At 35.3% G+C, this 20137-nt stretch overlaps 1 protein-coding gene across 2 annotated transcripts in view; it reads right to left on the reverse strand.

The window, feature by feature from the left end:
- Nucleotides 1-18484, reverse strand: part of hgf (hepatocyte growth factor (hepapoietin A; scatter factor)) — a 79625-nt gene extending 61141 nt beyond the window's left edge. For both annotated transcript variants that reach the window (XM_031899028.1, XM_002933096.5), the window contains exon 1: nucleotides 18278-18484. In XM_031899028.1, coding sequence (XP_031754888.1) covers nucleotides 18278-18326 — 49 coding nt within the window. In that variant the 5' untranslated portion in view covers nucleotides 18327-18484. The remainder of the gene's footprint in view (nucleotides 1-18277) is intronic.
- Nucleotides 18485-20137: the final 1653 nt, after the last annotated feature.

A 20137-nucleotide genomic window follows, 5' to 3' on the forward strand; every position in this document is an offset into this window, starting at 1 on the left:
CCCTAGCAACCAGACAGCTGCCCAAAATTCGAAACTGGAGAGCTGCTGAACAAAAAGTTAAATAATTAAAGAACTGCACATAATAAAAAAAAGAAGACCAAATGGCAATTGTCTCAGAATAGCACTCTCTGCATCATACTACAAATGTAATGGTGAACAACTCCTTTAAATGCAATTAGCAAATTATGTGCTAACAGTATTGCTTTAAACATTATTAAATTAAATTAAAACTGCATCCTGTGATAAACTTATAAAAGTACATATTGTGCATTTTATCCCAACATTCACATATATTTTGACATGAGTGATTTATTGGTTTCTACAATCCTGCTTAAGTCTAGAATTATGAAATGGGTGATTCAAAATAAATCATCTCTGGCTGTTGCATGACCCTCGCTAGCACTGCTGAAGCTTATGCCTTGACTATTACATTTGCAGTGCCATTTGCAGATTCTCAATGAAAATGAGAATATTGTTGGATAAATAACCAAGCAAAGCTTATAAATTTGTGTATTCCTTGTCTCCTCAACTACATTTTCTCTTGCTGCTTATGTGCTTGCTTTATATATCTTTAAACTGAAATGGAAAAAATAAAATCTGCTACTTAAATCTTTGTACTGAATACATCTGGAATATGAGAATTCCCTAATGAAAACTTTGCACTTGCTCTGGATTTCTTGTTTTAAAAAATTTAGAAACAGTACATTTGGTTTTATTTGCAATATCTGTTACTTACAATGTGGGGCTATTTTTAGTGCATATAAGCAAAAGATATGACAGAATGTCTAGATGCATCAGAATACTGATGTAATAGTTTCTTTCTGATTACTTAAAGTAATGTTAGGAACAAAAATGGACAGTTCTGTCCACTGAAATGCCATAAAAGGCACTATTTCCTACTTTCTCTCACTGTACTAACTCTTTGCACCAATTATTGGGTTATACTGTGGTACATCATGATGACTGCAGTGTCAAGCTTGCAGTATCCCCCTTTTTCCCCCATCCTACACCAACAACAATACTGTACACAGAAGAAAAGGCAGCAGTGTTTATTAACATTTAATTTAACATAACACATGTACATAACATCATAACTTATTGTAACATCACTGTTTGCATTATGAACATTAAACAGCATTAACCAACGGTACCAATCCTCCTTAATAACCGATCCTTAGACAAGGCCCTCAAGCCTGTCCAGCCTATCCAAGTCTCTATCCAAGGTCAAGCACCTCGCCAAGAACCCCAGGCCTACCCCTCTACCCTTTTACACCTTACCAGCTGAACATTTAGCTTATCCCAATGGCTCAGACTCGAGCCACCCCGCCACTGTGACTTCCAAACCGCTCCCTGTTGAATCCATTCAGTAAGCATTTCATAATACTTTGTTGCACTCTGCATATGAGTAGTTAGTTTGCCCTTGATAAATTGGCAAATATTTATTGATTCTGGTTCAAGTTTCCATTTTTTTTCAAAGCATTACTATGTTGCATGTTTAATTTTGCTGAGAAAGCTGGTCTCATTGTATATTATGCTGACAGCTTGTACAAAAATGAACAAGGTACTGAGAAAAGCTCATTGCAAAATTCCCATACATATTAAAATGCTGACATAGGTTTGTTCCAGACTTGCAGAGAACAATGTTGTAATTATTAAAGTTTGATATATGCATCTATAGACAAATGGTTATCTAGCAGTTTGAGGGCCGCCATTACATTTTTACATCTGTTTTGCATACACTGAATATGCCATATCATATACCTTTTCATTTAATACTTATGAGTCACAACAACACAACATTTAGTCACTTGTAAAATAGAAAAAAAAAGAACTGCAAATTGTTTGCATCTCATATTGTTATCTGGACTACACAGCATACCAAGGGGCAGATTTATAAAATGTGAGGTTAGAGCTCACCACTCAAAAACTCACCCACTTTCTATTCATTCCTATGGGCTATTTAGAAGCTTATAGAGGGGCAGAATGCTATGAGCACATTTTGAATGGACATTTCTAATGAATGGCGTTTTATGCACAACTGGCTGCAGGGAAAGTGCGGGGACCATGTCTGCACAGCATAAGAGATGCCAAACAGAAAAGTTAGTGCTTGTAATACAGGGTGCATCAGAAAAGGCATTTATTTTAAGAATCAGCAATATGTGCCATACAGGACTGTGTTAAACAGTGTCAGGGCCATTTACTAACGGTCAGATTTTTGTTTTTCCAATTCTGAGTCGCAGGAAAAAAACTGTGACTTTTTGGAGCTTAACTATGTGACAAAATGGTTACAAATTCCAATAAACCTGCTTAAACCTGTCGAGATCATATAGAAGTCAATGGCAGATGTCCCTTTTCTTCCGTGGTAGACTATTCTTTGCTTCAAAACTTTGGGGAATTTTATATTTTTGACACTGTTTATTGAGCAACAATCGAAAAAGTTGCAGTTTTAATGCAACAAGACAGAATTTTTTTTGCAATTTAAATAAATTTTGCAAATTTACAGTGAGTTCTCCCACACATGCTTTTTCATTTCAGATTTTTTGATAAATGTCATACATTCATCAAAATTAAAAAAAAAAAAAAAAAAAAAGAGAAAAGTTAGAATTTTAGTATGAAATATATCTATTGCAACAGAAACACATGGATGAAAAATATGTATTGCCAAATACCTTCCTGTTTATTACAGTGATATAGCATTACAGCAAATATAGAAGGTTCAGTTCACTGCTATGTATTTTATTATTTACATAGATATGCTCACAAACTGTGAAAACATTATGTCTAGTCAGTTGTTACATTCCTTAATCTGATTTTAAAAGGTAACATTAAAGACATAGGTTAATGATAAAACTACAGATATAGAATAATCTGCCTGAAGGAAACGTAAGAAAAGCAAAACATTTATCCATTATGTATACTTATGCAGTGCTACTTGAATACATTTTGCAACACTAAACATATTTGTAATGTGATAACAAGACAGACAGGGCTTCTTAATATGAGATTTTGGACAGGTGGCTGTCCAAATACTTTTGATGGTATAGTGCATGCTGTACTATACATATTTGCTATAGTGTACAGAATAAAATATCAGAGTTACAAGTATAGTGAAATACAATTTTGAAGGCAGTAGAAAGGGGGATGGCACAATGGACATAATAGGGATTAATATAACATATCTAGACAAATCTAAGGAAACGTGAGAATTCAATTTAAGAAATGTAATTTGTGTTATTAGAGTCAATGGTACATGGAATGCCTTAATAAAACTAGGGAGGTACTTTCATTTCAGGGGGAGGTTCCTGCTATTGAATGTACTCCGAAGGAAAGTAGGCCTTATTTACAAGTAGGGTATATTTTATCGATAATAGTTACCAAAACAGTAATATATTTTCTAAGAAAATAACCATACTATTTGATTATTTGTTTGATGATACTGGTCACATAAATTTATTTCTGATGCGATGTGTGAGAACTCGCAAACACAACATGGTACTGGAAGGATATTATTGTATATTGGTAATACATACATTGGTAAAAGTACATTCCATTTTTTTAAACAGAGGAACATAAACACCAGAAAATTAAAATGTCCTAAAAGTATTTACATAAAGGGCAGATTTATCAAAAAAAACAATTAATCAAAAAAATGTTTATAGTTTTGTTTGGAGATTCTTTTGGGACAGTTCAAGAATATATAATTATATTTAAGGCTATACAACAACTTCATGGATCTGTTTTGGCCTGCAATGGCACAATATAGCCCTGAATGTTTTCATGAACATTTTCCAGAATTTTTATTCTCCCTGGCCCCTGTCCAAACGCTGATTTCTTCAGTCTTTGATCAAACAAAAAGACAAGATGCACTTTCATCATGACTGAGGCCTGTACTGTCATAAAGTTCTAACTGTAGAAGAAAAAGAATAGGGCACTGAAAGGAACTTAGAGAGAACAATGTGATGTGTGTAGTTGAACTACTGATCATACAAGCTGATGGAAAGCAGTGGAGACAGCAACATCTTGTTTCTTTTCTTTATTAAATTCCTTAAGGAGTAGCATCTTACAGTAAGATAAGGACAGATTTAGGTTAATACCACATTCATCAATTGCCACTGTCATATGTACTATAAGTGAAAACATACATCTCAGTGAATGATTAATATCTTCATTATGGTATAGTTGTAGTTTGCCAATAGGACCTTATTTAAAATGAAACCTAAAAGACATAGGGATCAGAGTGCTTGATTTGTTTGATGATTCGTTTTAGATTAGAGCAGAGTGGCTTTGGGATGGTGTTCATAAATTTGAAAAGGCTTTTAAACTAATGGTAAAAAAAGAGGAGGGGGGGGAAATATAAAAAATGTTTGAGTGAACACTGGACATGGTGCTTTCCATGCCTTACAAAAGACAATATGGAGTTGATTATTTTATTTAAGGGTCACAATTGATGGCTAAGGAAAATCTGAATGTGCCTTCGTAAGACATGGCATACATAGTGGCAGAGATTTGTTTGTTTCAAGGTTAAATGATGGTTACATACGCATCCAATGTATATTATTGTTTTTAAGAGTAGCAACATTATCACCACCTATAGAACAACAATTTATTATGCAGCACCATAAAAAGTATGGTTATTTGTTCACATCCTTTGCTTCTCCAGTGGGATGGAAATTCTTATTTCAATACCACAGGCAAGTGCAGGCCATTTCCTCAGAAGCCAAATAACGGATCAGTATGCTTTTGGACTGCTGGGTGAAAATATTAGAAATATGATTTCCAAGAACCTGGAGAGTACCATTATATGCAGTGAAACAGTGTAGTTTTATTGAGACATCTTTTAGCACAACATGTTTCGGCTCACCAGCCTTCCTCAGGTGCTGAAAACATGAGCCGAAACATGTTGTGCTAAAAGATGTCTCAATAAAACTACACTGTTTCACTGCATATAATGGTACTCTCCGGGTTCTTGGAAATCATATTTGTAAGCTACACAGCCAGCACGGGGGCTGCTACCTGTTGAGGAGTACTCACTGAGTAAACTGGAAGCTACGGTAGGACTCTCAAATTTTTGAAAATATTAGAATCTGGATCCTCAAAAACAGTATTAGTAGATGCCCATGAAATCATGAAGAATCAAATCCCAGAAAACAATCTGTGATAAAATGGAGGGTCTGTCAAGAAAAATGTAACTTAATTCTCTAGTACTGGAATATATCTGGTAAACTAAATAAAATGCACTTTATGAATGTTTGCCTTTGTGTTATAAAAGTTCCAAAAATATCACTGCTCCTTTTGGATACTAATTAAAAATGTATATTCACGCAATCCTTATGCTTTTATTCTATTGAGAAGTATGATCAGATTCAACAGGATTTCTTTCTAGCTGGCTATAGTAGCATTTTTGTAGCAGAAAAATGTTCTTGTCAAATGTTCTTCTACCAGTCAATAAAAATATTGTTGGGTGGGTTGGCAGGGAGCTTAAAAGATGATAAAGAATACAGCTTTGATTTTATTGGTGTTCTGTTTTAATTTTGGTCTTAGAAACAATGTTTGCTAATACCATACATAAGCTAGGATTACATTGCTATGACAGATACACTTTTTCAGTGGCATTTGAATGTTTTGTAATGATTGGCTTCAGCACTGGACCTAGTAGGAGCTTAAGTTTCAGTTTGTGTAAGGACAGCTTGTTCAAAATCAATCGACTGTGGGGAAATATTAATTGCAAAATAACTGTTTTTTGATAAAACATATGTAGTTGAAAGACTTGTTTAGCAAGCATCGAAGGGCCCACAAAATGTACATTCCAACAATGGAGTAACTGTTTTATTTCAATAAAATAACTGACTTTAGTTATAAATATAAAAATAACATTACAATTCGAAACATATATATGAAACTTTTACTCACTGATATTTTAAAGATAAGGAAAATGTTAATTTTTTTGTTATTTGGCCAGAATTAAACGCTTATTACTCTAAGGGGCACATTTACTAATCCACGAACGTCCGAATGCGTTTTTTTCGTAATGATCGGTATTTTGCGAATTGTTGCAAATTTTTTGAGCGCTCAATACGAAAAAGTTGCGACAATTCGCAAAAGTCATAATGACTATGCAAAAGTCACGACAATTCACAAAAGTCATAATGGCTATGAAAAAGTTGCGACAATTCACGAAAGTCATAATGGCTATGTAAAAGTCGCGACAATTCGTGCAAGTCGTAACGGCTACGAAAAAGTTGCGACGGTGATGAAAAAAATTGCAAAAATACGAAAAAGTCGCAAAATGTTCATTTCCAATCTGATTTTTTTCCCATTCAGTATTCGGATTCGTGGATTAGTAAATTAGCCCCTAATACTATGCTAGTGTTTTTGTAAGATCTGAATTTAAAAAACAATTATTTTAATTTAATTATTTTAATTTTATTTTCTAGTAAATTTTTGAATGTTTTAAAAATAGGCAATGGAAAGTAACAAAATGGGCAAAGTAGAAATGCATTGATTAAAATAGACATTTTAAAAACATAAAGGATCTAAATACTTTAAAAACTATGACTAGGATGTTATAGATAAGTGCTGACTATATGTAAAATAAATTTCTTAAGGAAAACTAAACCCCCAGAATGAATACTTAACCAACGGTTTATATCATATTTAGTGGCCTATTAAAGAATCTTACCAAACTGGAATATCTGTAAATATTGCTCTTTTACCTTGAGACACCATTTAGTGATGGGCAGTTGGCTGCCTCAGAGATCACCTGGCAGAAAATAATGCAGCTCTAACTGTAACTGGAAGAAGTCTGGGTATAAAAGACAGAACTTTGTCCATTAATCGGCTGATGTGACTTGTATGTGTGCCATGTATGTGTGCCCTTAGTTTGTTTGTCTGCACTGAAAACCATATGATCTCCGGAGTGGCTCTTGGTACTTAAAATGGCAGTTTTCTATATAGGATTATGAAATGACACAAACTGCTAATAAAAAGTGTATTTTTATAAAAATGGCTTACAAAAAAAGTATAAAGTATGAGAAAAAGGTATAAAGTATGGGTATTTGTATAGTAAGGACAAGATTTATAAAAAATTGCATTGATTGATATGGGTACCAGAAATACATGTCTCTGTTCTCAAAACAAGGTCTCTTGCCTCTTAACACTATTTACAGTAACCCATACTGTATGAAAGCCTCTGGGAAATCGTTATTCTTTCAGTATAACTAAACATTCAGAATCAGACTTGTTACTGCTAGCCTGCCTAGTGTACAACTTGGAATACTAAAGAAGTAAGCTAGAAATATACAGTATATATAGTGAGGAACATAAGTATTTGAACACCCTGGGATTTTGCAAGTTCTCCCAGTTAGAAATCATGGAGGGGTCTGAAATTCACATTGTAGGTGCATTCCCACATAGGCATTGTATTGCGTATGTATTGGCAATACATAGGCAGATTTAAGCTGCTGATTCAGCCCTTTCATAATGATTTGGCAGCTTAACTACCTGTGTATTGGTCCTTCCAACAGGCCTACCTGACAAATATCTGACTAAAAATTGCTTAGATGTTGATTGGCAGGTTTGATTTTTCCAGTGGATTCCAGTCTTTGATGTGACTGCCTGCATGATTTTGATCCAACTTTTGGTCCTCAGGCCAAACTATCAGATCAGCCTGATATCGGTGAAAGATTCACGAATTTGGAGGCCAAACAAGGGGGATCTTCACTTGTACAACTTTTTTCCACTTACAGTACCCTCTGTCACAGTTAGTAGGAAGTAATAATGGAGCACATGAGTAAAATGATATTGTGTATCTTTGAGTATATGATTATATTAGTGAAATAACAACAATTTTGAGTTATGAATAGGTAAGTGGAGAAAAGAGAATTAGGGTGCATAACAAGGACAAATTAAGTATGGGAAGTATTTAAGATAATTGCTCACAGTCACCTAAAAACTGAAAACTGGTTTCAGCTTTACTAAATGAGAACATTTTATTGCTCTGCATATGAAATAAGTTAATGCTGCTTCATGTTGAAAGACCAGCTTGCTGATCAGTAATTTATATGTTAATGTCCAGTAAATGTTTTTCCTCCAGAAATGTCTAACCTGCAGCTGATCACCTGCTAAAGTGCAAGTTTGTGCATCTCTCAATTGCCAATGGCTGTTAATTGTTAAAATAACACAAGAGAGAGCCACGGACTTGATATATAATAGAGACATGTTATTTTTAAGAATTCTATAAATTACAAATGATTATTATCTGAAGGTTACAAATTCAGAATATAATGCAAAGTGTTACTTTTTCTTATAAATTAGCTGGAGTAAATAGAATTCCTTTATATTTTACTAGTAAATGAAATACAGTACTGCACAGAAAGTTTCTAAATAAATGAAAACATCTGCAGTGTTACATGGATAGAGAATTTACTAAAGTTACGTCAGAGAGTGGTGATAAATGGAACATTTTCCAGTTGGAATAACTGAATAAAAATTGAGTAATTGAAGTGACTTTGTGGAGGGAGGGGTCACTCCTCGATCGACTTTTTTTTCCAAGTCTTTTTGTCATTGCAAGTACTGCTTCTGTGCTTGTGTAAAACAATAGAATAATAATACTAATCCCATGGATGATGTTACCATAAACTGCATGGCTAATGACTGGAAATTTGATTTTTAATAAATACATGGTTATACATTTTGGCAAACCCACAAGTAAGCTTTTTCAGGTAGGGCCCTCATTTTCTTGTGTCAGTTTTTGGTTGCTTTGTATGTAAATCTGCCTAATATATCGGCACTTTATAAATTTGTGTTAATTATAGTACTACTAATAATGATAATAAGGTATGCTGCTCATACACTAAAATCAATTTGTCAGAGTCTTGCGTAATTGTGACTCATAAGTCTTATGTAAAATCTCATCATTTGCATGCAATTGTATAGATAAATCAAGCTCTTTGTGTAAATACCACTGTCTGTTTTCTTGAAAAATAATGGTAAAAGGTAAATATCCTTTGGACTTTAGGTAGGTAAAAGGAGATTACCATTACTACAGGTATAAATTACCATTTATACAGGTTGTACTCCTAAGGGCTCTGGCACACGGGGAGATTAGTCGCCTGCGACAAAACTCTCTGTTCACGGGCGACTAATCTCCCCGAGTTGCCTTCCCCTGCCATGGATGGCACACGTGGTGTGATGGCGCGATTTTGCGCAAATCGCCAAAAAAGCCTCGAGAGGCAACTTCGGCGATATGCGCAAAGTCGCCCGCGAACAGGGAGTTTTGTCGCGGGTGACTAATCTCCCCGTGTGCCAGAGCCCTAAGCCAACCTGCAGGATTGGAAATGCAGAAAGTCAAGTAATTTATATATGGGTGGAAATGGCACACTAGCTTATTTTACAACATGTTACGGATTGGGCGCCACGCCAGTGGCTCAGTGGGTAGCACCTTGTAGTGCTGGGATCCTCAGTTTAATCCCATCCAGGGCATGATCTGCAGGGAGTTTGTATGTTCTCCCCCTTTATGCATAGGTTTCCTCTGGGTACTCTGGTTTCCTCACACATTCCAAAAACATACAGACAGATTAACTGGCTTCTGACATTAGTGTGTGTGAATGTGATAGGGACCTTAGACTCCTCTGGGGCCGGGACTGATTTAAATGATGCATCATCTCTGTAAAGTATTGTGGGAATGTGTTGGTGCTATATAAATAGCAGGAAATAAATAAGTAAATGAATAAAATAGTTTTGTCTTAAATTATATGCGAACATGTGTAGTATAAATCTCCTCAAGTTCTTTTCTATTATAGATTAACTTTTAAATACAGCAATTCTTATCATTTATCAGCCCTGAGGGTTTTCGAGTGTATATGCGCATAAAGTAACATTTCTTTCTTTTTACAAATAAGTAAAAAATGATTTATGGTGCTTTGTCTAACGAACAGTAATCTCCTCCTTGAACATTATACAGCAAACTTTGTTTTGGTAAAAGTATCACATTATCCAGTAAAATCTTCTCCAGGACCCACATAAATGTGTTTTAATTTCTGGGGATGTAAAATTGTATTTGGCTGTACTGTATTAAATCAACATATTTCTGGGAAAAGCAATCCAAAAACATTAAATGCAATAAATCATTTAATAATTAACTGAATGACCTAAGAGCAAATGACGTATTTTCATTAACATGAACAGGCAATTCGGGTTCCCTTTTGATTTCATTCTAGTAGCCACTGTAGTCTAAACAAAAGTTGCACAGTAGAATAAAGGCTCTGCCAGTAGCCTATGGTCATTGATTACTGTTTTTTCTTGCATCTGAGTATTTATGAACCATAACTGTAGATCACGTGGTGATAACAGTAAGTAGGAGTTGACCTGTAGAGATTCCAGGATAGGAAAAAACACTATAGAGCTTACTACATAAAAACTCACCCACTCTTTTATTCATTCCTTAATACAAAAAAAATCTCTTTAGTTCTATGTATTCAAAAAATCCCATAGGAATGAATACATGGGTGAGGTTTTATGTATTAAGCTCTAAACTCTCATATTGATAAATCTGCCCCTATGTCTGTGTTTCACAGCCCTCAAACAATTTTTGGACTTTATCATTATTGATTATTAAACAAGCATTAGATTACCTTCTATGGAACATGCTGACAGTTATGGATATGTTATGGATATGTTGAACTGCTGACCACAGTGCAATGGTTTCCTGCAAATAAACTGTCCAAGCTTATCCACATGAGTCAGTCATTATCCTTCCTTTTCCTCTGAGCTACATTACCACAATGACTTGACAACATTTTCCAGAATTGTATTACAAAAGTATTATTATCAAGGTTATTTGCTGGAAACAAACATTTCCTAATGTCCTCATGCTATTCCTTGCTCAAACACTTAAGTTAGCATGGTGCTAATATTAAATTATCTTGAAACCATGGAACACATTGCATGGTTTAGTGCCCATTTTATTTATTTATTTTGCCATGTGCACTTTTTTTCAAACACAACAGTTGTAAATAGTTTTTTTTGCCTTATCCATGACTTAACATATTTTTTAAATCTGAACTTTTAATTATCCATGCCCCAACTAACTTTTGACATCACATAAAAGTTTTTATAGGCCTGTATTTTAGAAATCCACATTCCAATCATCTCTAATATCATCATCTTATAATAACAATAATATAACTCAATATTACACAATTATATAGTTAAGTTGGGTTGGAAAAAGACCAAAATCCATCAAGTTCAACCTCTCCCAATGAACACCAGTGCATATATATATATATATATACCCATACCTACCTATTTATACAGTGGTGTGAAAAACTATTTGCCCCCTTCCTGATTTCTTATTCTTTTGCATGTTTGTCACACTTAAATGTTTCTGCTCATCAAAAACCGTTAACTATTAGTCAAAGATAACATAATTGAACACAAAATGCAGTTTTAAAATGAAGGTTTACGTTATTAAGGGAGAAAAAAAACTCCAAATCTACATGGCCCTGTGTGAAAAAGTTATTGCCCCCTTGCTAAAAAATAACTTAACTGTGGTTTATCAATTTCAATTTTCAATTTCAATATCAATTTGTGTAGTCACCCCCAGGCCTGATTACTGCCACACATTTTTCAATCAAGAAATCACTTAAATAGGAGCTACCTGACACAGAGAAGTAGACCAAAAGCACCTCAAAAGCTAGACATCATGCCAAGATCCAAAGAAATTCAGGAACAAATGAGAACAAAAGTAATTGAGATCTATCAGTCTGGTAAAGGTTATAAAGCCATTTCTAAAGCTTTGGGACTCCAGCGAACCACAGTGAGAGCCATTATCCACAAATGGCAAAAACATGGAACAGTGGTGAACCTTCCCAGGAGTGGCTGGCCGACCAAAATTACCCCAAGAGCGCAGAGACAACTCATCCGAGAGGCCACAAAAGACCCCAGGACAACATCTAAAGAACTGCAGGCCTCACTTGCCTCAATTAAGGTCAGTGTTCACGACTCCACCATAAGAAAGAGACTGGGCAGAAACGGCCTGCATGGCAGATTTCCAAGGCGCAAACCACTTTTAAGCAAAAAGAACATTATGGCTCGTCTCAATTTTGCTAAAAAACATCTCAATGATTGCCAAGACTTTTGAGAAAATACCTTGTGGACCAACGAGACAAAAGTTAAACTTTTTGGAAGGTGCGTGTCCTGTTACATCTGGCGTAAAAGTAACACAGCATTTCAGAAAAAGAACATCATACCAACAGTAAAATATGGTGGTGGTAGTGTGATGGTCTGGGGTTGTTTTGCTGCTTCAGGACCTGGAAGGCTTGCTGTGATAGATGGAACCATGAATTCTACTGTCTACCAAAAAATCCTGAAGGAGAATGTCCGGCCATCTGTTCGTCAACTCAAGCTGAAGCGATCTTGGGTGCTGCAGCAGGACAATGACCCAAAACACACCAGCAAATCCACCTCTGAATGGCTGAAGAAAAACAAAATGAAGACTTTGGAGTGGCCTAGTCAAAGTCCTGACCTGAATCCTATTGAGATGTTGTGGCATGACCTTAAAAAGGCGGTTCATGCTAGAAAACCCTCAAATAACGCTGAATTACAACAATTCTACAAAGATGAGTGGGCCAAAATTCCTCCAGAGCGCTGTAAAAGACTCGTTGCAAGTTATCGCAAACGCTTGATTGCAGTTATTGCTGCTAAGGGTGGCCCAACCAGTTATTAGGTTCAGGGGGCAATTACTTTTTCACACAGGGCCATGTAGGTTTGGATTTTTTTTCTCCCTAAATAATAAAAACCCTCATTTAAAAACTGCATTTTGTGTTCACTTGTGTTATCTTTGACTAATAGTTAAATGTGTTTGATGATCAGAAACATTTTGTGTGACAAACATGCAAAAGAATAAGAAATCAGGAAGGGGGCAAATAGTTTTTCACACCACTGTATATTCACATATATAAACTATATAAACCTTTATCTATACTAATTGTAGATTATTATAACAACATCACCCGGCAGGGCATTCCCTACTTCAATGCCATCACCTTAAAAATTCACCTTTGCTGCTTCAAATGAAATATCTGTTCCTCTTACCTGAAGAGGAGGCATCTGGTGCATTGGAATTTTCTATGGGAAAATGATCCCCTTGTATTGGTCTATAATATACTTGTAAAAAGATAGCATGTCACCCCAACCTTGACAGTCAATCCTCATGGCTAGTGATGAGCGAATTTTTTCACCAGGCATTGATCCACAGTGAATGTGCTGCGGAAAAATTCGTTGTGCATAAAAAAATTATGTTGTGTGTCAAATTGGGCGCGGCTGCGGCAAAATTGGGTGTGGTCGACACCAACGTGGTTAACAAAGGGCGCGGTTGCGTAAAAAGAAGTGCAGGCGACCAAAAAAAAAGACGCTGGCGTAAAAAAAAACTTGCGCCAAATGTGTTTCACAAATTTTCTTGCCGTTTCGCAAATTTTATGGTAAAGCAAAACGGGACAGATTCGCTCATCACTATTTGTGGCTTAAATTCTCTCTTTTACCAATTTAGTTGCACATCTTTGCAATCTCTCCAGCTCATTATTATCCATCTTAAGTGAATAACTTTGCACTTACCAACATTGAACCCCATTTTCTGCTTTGCTGCCCACTTTTCTAATCTCGTCAAATCTCTCTGCAAAGTGGCAGCAAAGTTTTTTATGCCAGGATAAAGCATTGATGTGCACTTATTACAAATAAAGAGAATGAAGTCATCCCTACTTGACTAAAACCAGACATTAAACTATAACTAAACAGGGATATTCAAATTCCGCAGCATGATACCCTCAATACTAGTGCAGCTCCAAAAAAAAAAGAAAAAAAAAAAGCATTTAGATATGCTATTAATATATTAAAAATTTAGGACTACTCTCCAGGGAGTTTGTACTGTATGTTCTCCCGGTGTATGTGTAGGTTTTGTTCAAGGTACTCCTGGTTTGGTAGTGATTTTTGTGTTTGTTGGTGCAATATATAAATATATAAATAATATACATATAATAAACATATAAATGCATCTAAAATTTAATTCTGAAGAAAAAAAGCTGCCCATTATGTTGTTAAGCTTATTACAAGTCATTACTGGTATTTACTTACCAGTACAACTGTCTGAAACATTTTGCACTATTGCATTTGAAGGCATGTAAAACAAGTTTGGCTGCTGCTTCAGCCATCGTAAGCATTGCCTTGAGCCTTTAAAACATTTTTCTCAGCATTAGCAAGATGTAAGAAGTCTGGGGGACAAAACATATTATTTTATTTACATATTTACAATAACCCCTCTAGGACAAATAAGCCAAAGTACTTAGGGTCACAAACCCCCACCCCATACATTTGATCACACCCATACATGTTTCAGCTGGTGTATTTTAGATTTAATGATTGTCCCTCTTAAAGTATATTGGCTTGTAATGAAAGCACATAGGATCCCACCAATCACTTACACAAATACACAGAGTCAGCCTTTGGGGCAGCAGATGCATGGGGTGCCATATGTTAGGGGGTGCCATTCTGACCTCTACCCTTTTCTAAAAACATTTGTAATACACAACTTACAGTACACAACATTTGTAATACACAACTTATAAGTACACAATAGCAAGGTTTGTATATTGCTATTCCCATTTTTTCAAGGGGTGACCCTGTTCTGTGTTGCACAGGGCTCTATTTGCTGTATGACTGATCCTGTAAAAATGGAAGCTTTCACCAATATTTTTTCTAGGAAAAGGAATGAAAATAAATTCAACACATTATAATGTTGCAAAAACTAACCTAGTTCTGAACAAAACAATCTAGGGGTTTGGATTTAAAATAATTATTGTTCCATTCTTAGCTTTTAAGGATTTTTTAATTGCAGAAATGTCCCGCTCTTTTTGCCTCTCTTTTCATAGTTCACTTCTGTACATTTACAAGCTAATTTAAGATGAAGTTATTCTTTTAAACCTGAGCTCTGGGTTTTAGTTGCAAAGGCTACCTGGAAAGCTAAGGTTTCCTGTAGAATAGATGGCAGATCACAGGACAGACACAATTAAATAAAGTAATTAACCCTGGAAAATAGTAAACGTAGATGCCTCATGACATCTCAAGTCAAAGGTTAACATAGAACATTGCAGTTGCAAGTAATCTGTACTGATACGCTACATAAAAAAGCTGTAGCACATTAGGCACAAAACTGCTGTAGGGGGAGAGTTTCTACTTAAAACAGATTAAACAGTGAATAGAAAGGAGAGCATTTATCTCATTCAAAGATTATCAGTCACCACAGATGACACAGATAAGATAGAAAAACAGCTTTGCATATTTCATTGTAATGAAATACTATTTACTTGCATCTACAAAATGCTTGGCAATGCTGAAGGTTATGTTAAGGCTTTACAAATGAGAATTTCTGTTTAATTATGTTTTTGGTATAAATAGAAATATGACTTGGAACATTAATGATAGCCTCTATATTATATACCTGAGATGAAGAATTACTTGTTCCCCCTGCCAACCTCTAGAGGTGTTACAGAGCACCCTTTCTAGAGTTTTAAGGCATGACTATAAAATGTATCTTTTAAAATGTTCAACATGTAATTCTAAATTGCAGAAACATTCTTTCCCAATGAAACATGCTTTTCCAATGAGGTATCTGGTTGGCATCTGGAACTTACTGAACTTGAACCCCAATCATATTAATTATGTCAGTCCTAAGAACATTTTTCAGAGACAGGTAATCTTTTGAAGGCAGAAGACCTGTCAGATCTTCAAAGATATTCAGAATATTATCATTTTTAAACTTGATATTATTTTCTCTCAGATTTGGGGTGCCTCCTTGAAAGGTAACCACAACAAATTTGTACCAGTTAAGCTGTTGACATTATGTAAAATGGGTTGTGGCTGTGCTGGATCATGGAATTCTTCATGTTTAAGTGAATATCCATTCACATTTTCACATTCTTTTGTGAGCTGTAATCCTTTGAGCACAATGTAATCTGCTGTGCCACCGTAGAACTTGAGTTTACTCCATGGGCAAATTGATGTGATGAAGAACCAGCTGCTGATTTCAGAATATTTCAGTAATTTAAAATCCATGTAGTTGAGCGCAATGAATAGGTAAAGTGTGCCGCCTTGCTGTGTCAAGTAGATGATTCTATTCTTGGGAGTTATAACCATGATGGTTTGTTTTAAAGTACAGTATTCCAAGGGAATGTTTCTGCAAAAAGCTGATAAATCTGAGATAAACTTACATATTTACAATATTTTGTTAGGATTGTCCTAGAGAGTGAAGTCACATTTGTATTCCAGCCCTATATGAATTTTCTTATACTTTTATGAACCAAAAACAATATCTAGCAATATCTAATCCAAAACATGTTCCTAAAAATCTGCACTGAAGATGTTACACCTTGTTAAAATATATACATTTTTAAAAGTGCCAAAAAAACCCCTATAGAAATTAATCTTTGGGCTACTTAAACAGCACTGGGCAAATTTGCACTGGGGCAGTAACACATAGTAACCAATCAGTGATTAGCTCCATTCAGTCAGCTGCAAGTAGAAATGAAAAGCCAAAATGTTACAAGTTGCAATGTGTTACTGCCCTAGTATAAATTGGCCCATTGCTAAAAAATAAGTCCCCTTATATTTCAACAAAACATGCAAATAAGTAAATTATCTATAACATATATTTTCGGTAAATGTTGAAAATAGTTCAAATAGCTGACAAATTGAAGGCTTACGTCATTTTTTTATGAGGAAAAATGTCATTTTTCTTGTTGACTAAGCAGGCAAACTGTAGGTATAGTACCCTATCTAATTTTTTTTTACTGTTCCCTTGAATGCTTGACATGTTACAACATATAAAATTACTAAAAATTGCTAAAATACTTTTTTACTTAAAAATAATAATACTTTTGCTGCAGTTCATATGTTCAACAAACAACATGCAATAGCCCAAAGCCAAGCCATTGCAATCCTTCCCAAAACAGTTTTAGGGATGAGAAACAAATAGGTAGAAAGCTGGTTGCTTATATACTGCCCATTGGTCACTATTTACTGGTTACATGAGAAGTTGACAAATAAACACACAGTTCATATTTGTTCATTGAATGGATCTGTCTGGTACCATATTACGAATGGATATGGATTATGTTGTAGACCACTGGTAATAATTTGGCGTGTATAGTTTAATTTAATTTGTGTTTTTTCTGTATAACAACCCAAGGCAAAATTTTGACAATTGACAATGGCATGGGCTGAGCAAAAATTTGCTTCCTCTGTTCTCCTTTGGATATTTGTTGTGAATATTGTTTAAAGGAGACTCAGCAATTCTTCTGATTTTATTGTTACTGCTTCTATCCCCATAGAAACATGCTAAATTATATAGGGAATCAATGTTTTTAATGAATACTGAATGTGCAGCACTTAATACAATTGGAATGCAAATGTTAATTTACAAAGAAGAGTTAGAGCGCAGCTTATAAGATAAGAGGAACTTGCTCTGCATATAAAGGGTAGCACTAATTTTAGTTTTTCAGGCATGCATGTCATTTAGCAAAAGATCCACTTAACATATCAACCAGGCAATACAAAGTAAGTAGTAAACCTTTATCAAATGAATCAAAAAAGCAACAAAATAAATGCTATCTACTATATACAGTATTACTTGCCAGGTAAACACTATTGACTTTTGGTGCTTAAGAAACAATACATGGCAATACCATCCAATTTGTTTAATTTAAGGGAATCCTGCCAGGATTATATTTTATGGTAAATGTGGAATGGGTCATACCCACAGGTTTATCCCATTAGTATGAAGGCAGCTTAAATAACGCACACAAGTTCCTTGTAAGTAAAAAGTAAAAACCTCAAGAAAAATATGGATCAGATTTTTACAAAAGAAAATATATGTCTGATGCATCCGAATCATTCTACCATATTGTAGCTCTGCCAGCATGCAGTGACAATAGTGATTTGCCTAGTTTTGCCCTTGCAACATATCTACAGATTTCATTTTATCTTTTTCACAGAAAATAGTTTCATATATCCATTACTGAAATATAATATTTAACTTGTAACCAGAGGAGACAAGAGAGCCATTTTATTTGTTCAGTGACCTTATAAAAAAACAGCTGTTTTTTACATGCTAATGGAATGTATATATAATTGTATTACAAGATGACAGAAAAATACATATTTAATTATCCAAATATGACAGCAGAAATTTGCAGGCTTAGCACTTATGGGATAATAAAAATGAACTCACCTGCAAGCGTGATCAGTAGAAAGATTACTGCGCATTTTGTAGTCCACATGTTGAGAGTAGTAGGTACAATCTGAGAGATGTTGCCTGGTGGTTGCACACAACTGACTACAGAAGATGATCTCTTAGCTGCTCATTTTCATTGAACTCACTCCAGCAAGGCAGCTCCTCCTCCTCCTCTTTTTCCTGAGCAAGTACTGGAATGATTTCTTTAGAGAGCAGCGATTAAAAGTTCTCTGCTGCTTGTAGGTTACGTGTTAGTTGTAACAGAGCTGAATATTTGCTTAGTACCAGCAACCCCTAAAGGCTGCTCCGCTGTTACTGCAGCTCAGCATAAGTCAGAGGGAAGAAGTGCTTCCATATTCTAGGAGATACTGGCACGAACCAGTGGTGAAAATATAAACTGCAAAATGTAGCAGCTGTGCCCTGCGTGCATCTGCAAGAAGAAAAGATAATAAAATGCACCAAAAATATCAGTGACAGCAAATGTTCTAAATATGTTATGTGAGATCAGAAAACAGCACTTAAATTTAACTGATGAAAAAACTATACCTTTTACTAATTCCTAGAAAAGCCTGTATTTAGCTGGGCGGACCATAAAAATAGCAAGAATTGCATTAAAACTATTAGATGAGAGTTGCATTTTACAACAACAACAGCAGAATGTGCTAAATATATGATTTGAAATTATGTTAGCAAAATTTCCAGTTATTTAATGCTTTGTTTCTGCAGCTATTATATGATAGAGAACCTAGATTGCAAACTCCAAGAGGCAGAAATGTGCGACTTAAAACTCTCCATAAAGAGCTATGCAACATGTCTGCGGCAGCGCTGTATAAAATAAAGGATATCGATAGGGACTATGGGTGCTATGTAATATCACTAAAGGAAAAAACATTCGCAATAGGGATAAAAGTTTGCATTGCTAACAGTTTTGCCTTTGTGCAAATTTTAAATACCTTTTGCAAATAATTAGCCTTTTATGTGACAGAGGGATAGCTATTGCAAACCTTTAAGCTTGTGCCAGTGTGCAGTATATGTAATAAAACAGTTATTTTTGCACTGACAATTACACTATCTTCAATCACATTTTACTAGAGTTGAGCGAGGCATGGATTCACAGCGAATTTCCGCATTTTGGCATTAGCAAATTATTTAGTGAAACTTCTGTGAAAATTCGTTGCGGCGAAATTTTTTTGTCACGCATCAAAAAGGGCATGGTCACGTCAAAATGGGTGCAGTCGCGGCAAAAAGCACGGGCGACAAAAAAAAAAATAGACGTGGGCGGCAAAAAGTAGCCATGAGCGTCAAAAAAGACATGAACGTATAAAAAAAATCATGCGACAAATGCCTTTCGCGCATTTTTTGCCGTTTCACAAATTTTCTTGCCGTTTCGCGAATTTTATGGCGAAGCAGGACAGATTCGCTCATCACTACATCTTGCGTTCACAATGCGTAATTAAGTAATGCAATAAAAAATATTAAATTCAAAATATTAATTTTTATTCTGATTTGTGCACATTTTTTTTCTGTTTACAAATTTTATAACACTCCCTTGCTAAGTTGTAGTTCAACACAAACACCAAGGACAACACAGGACTACTGGGCTGTAATCCCTTCATACAGTATTAACAGCATTCCCTGCCCCACTGGGCATCCACACACATTATGGCGAATTTCATTGTGATCTAATCAACCTGCTTGGTTTTGTAGAGTGGGAAGAAAATAAAATCCACACAAAAAACTATAGCAGATACTTGGTGAAAATACAAACTGTATGCAGATATTTTCCAGGTCCTAATGAACCTCAGGACCCTGGCCCCATAAGGCAGCAGTGCTAACCACAATATCAAAGGTCAGCTG

The sequence above is a fragment of the Xenopus tropicalis genome, chromosome 3 (assembly GCF_000004195.4).
Source record: "Xenopus tropicalis strain Nigerian chromosome 3, UCB_Xtro_10.0, whole genome shotgun sequence".
Taxonomy (NCBI): Eukaryota; Metazoa; Chordata; class Amphibia; order Anura; family Pipidae; genus Xenopus; species Xenopus tropicalis.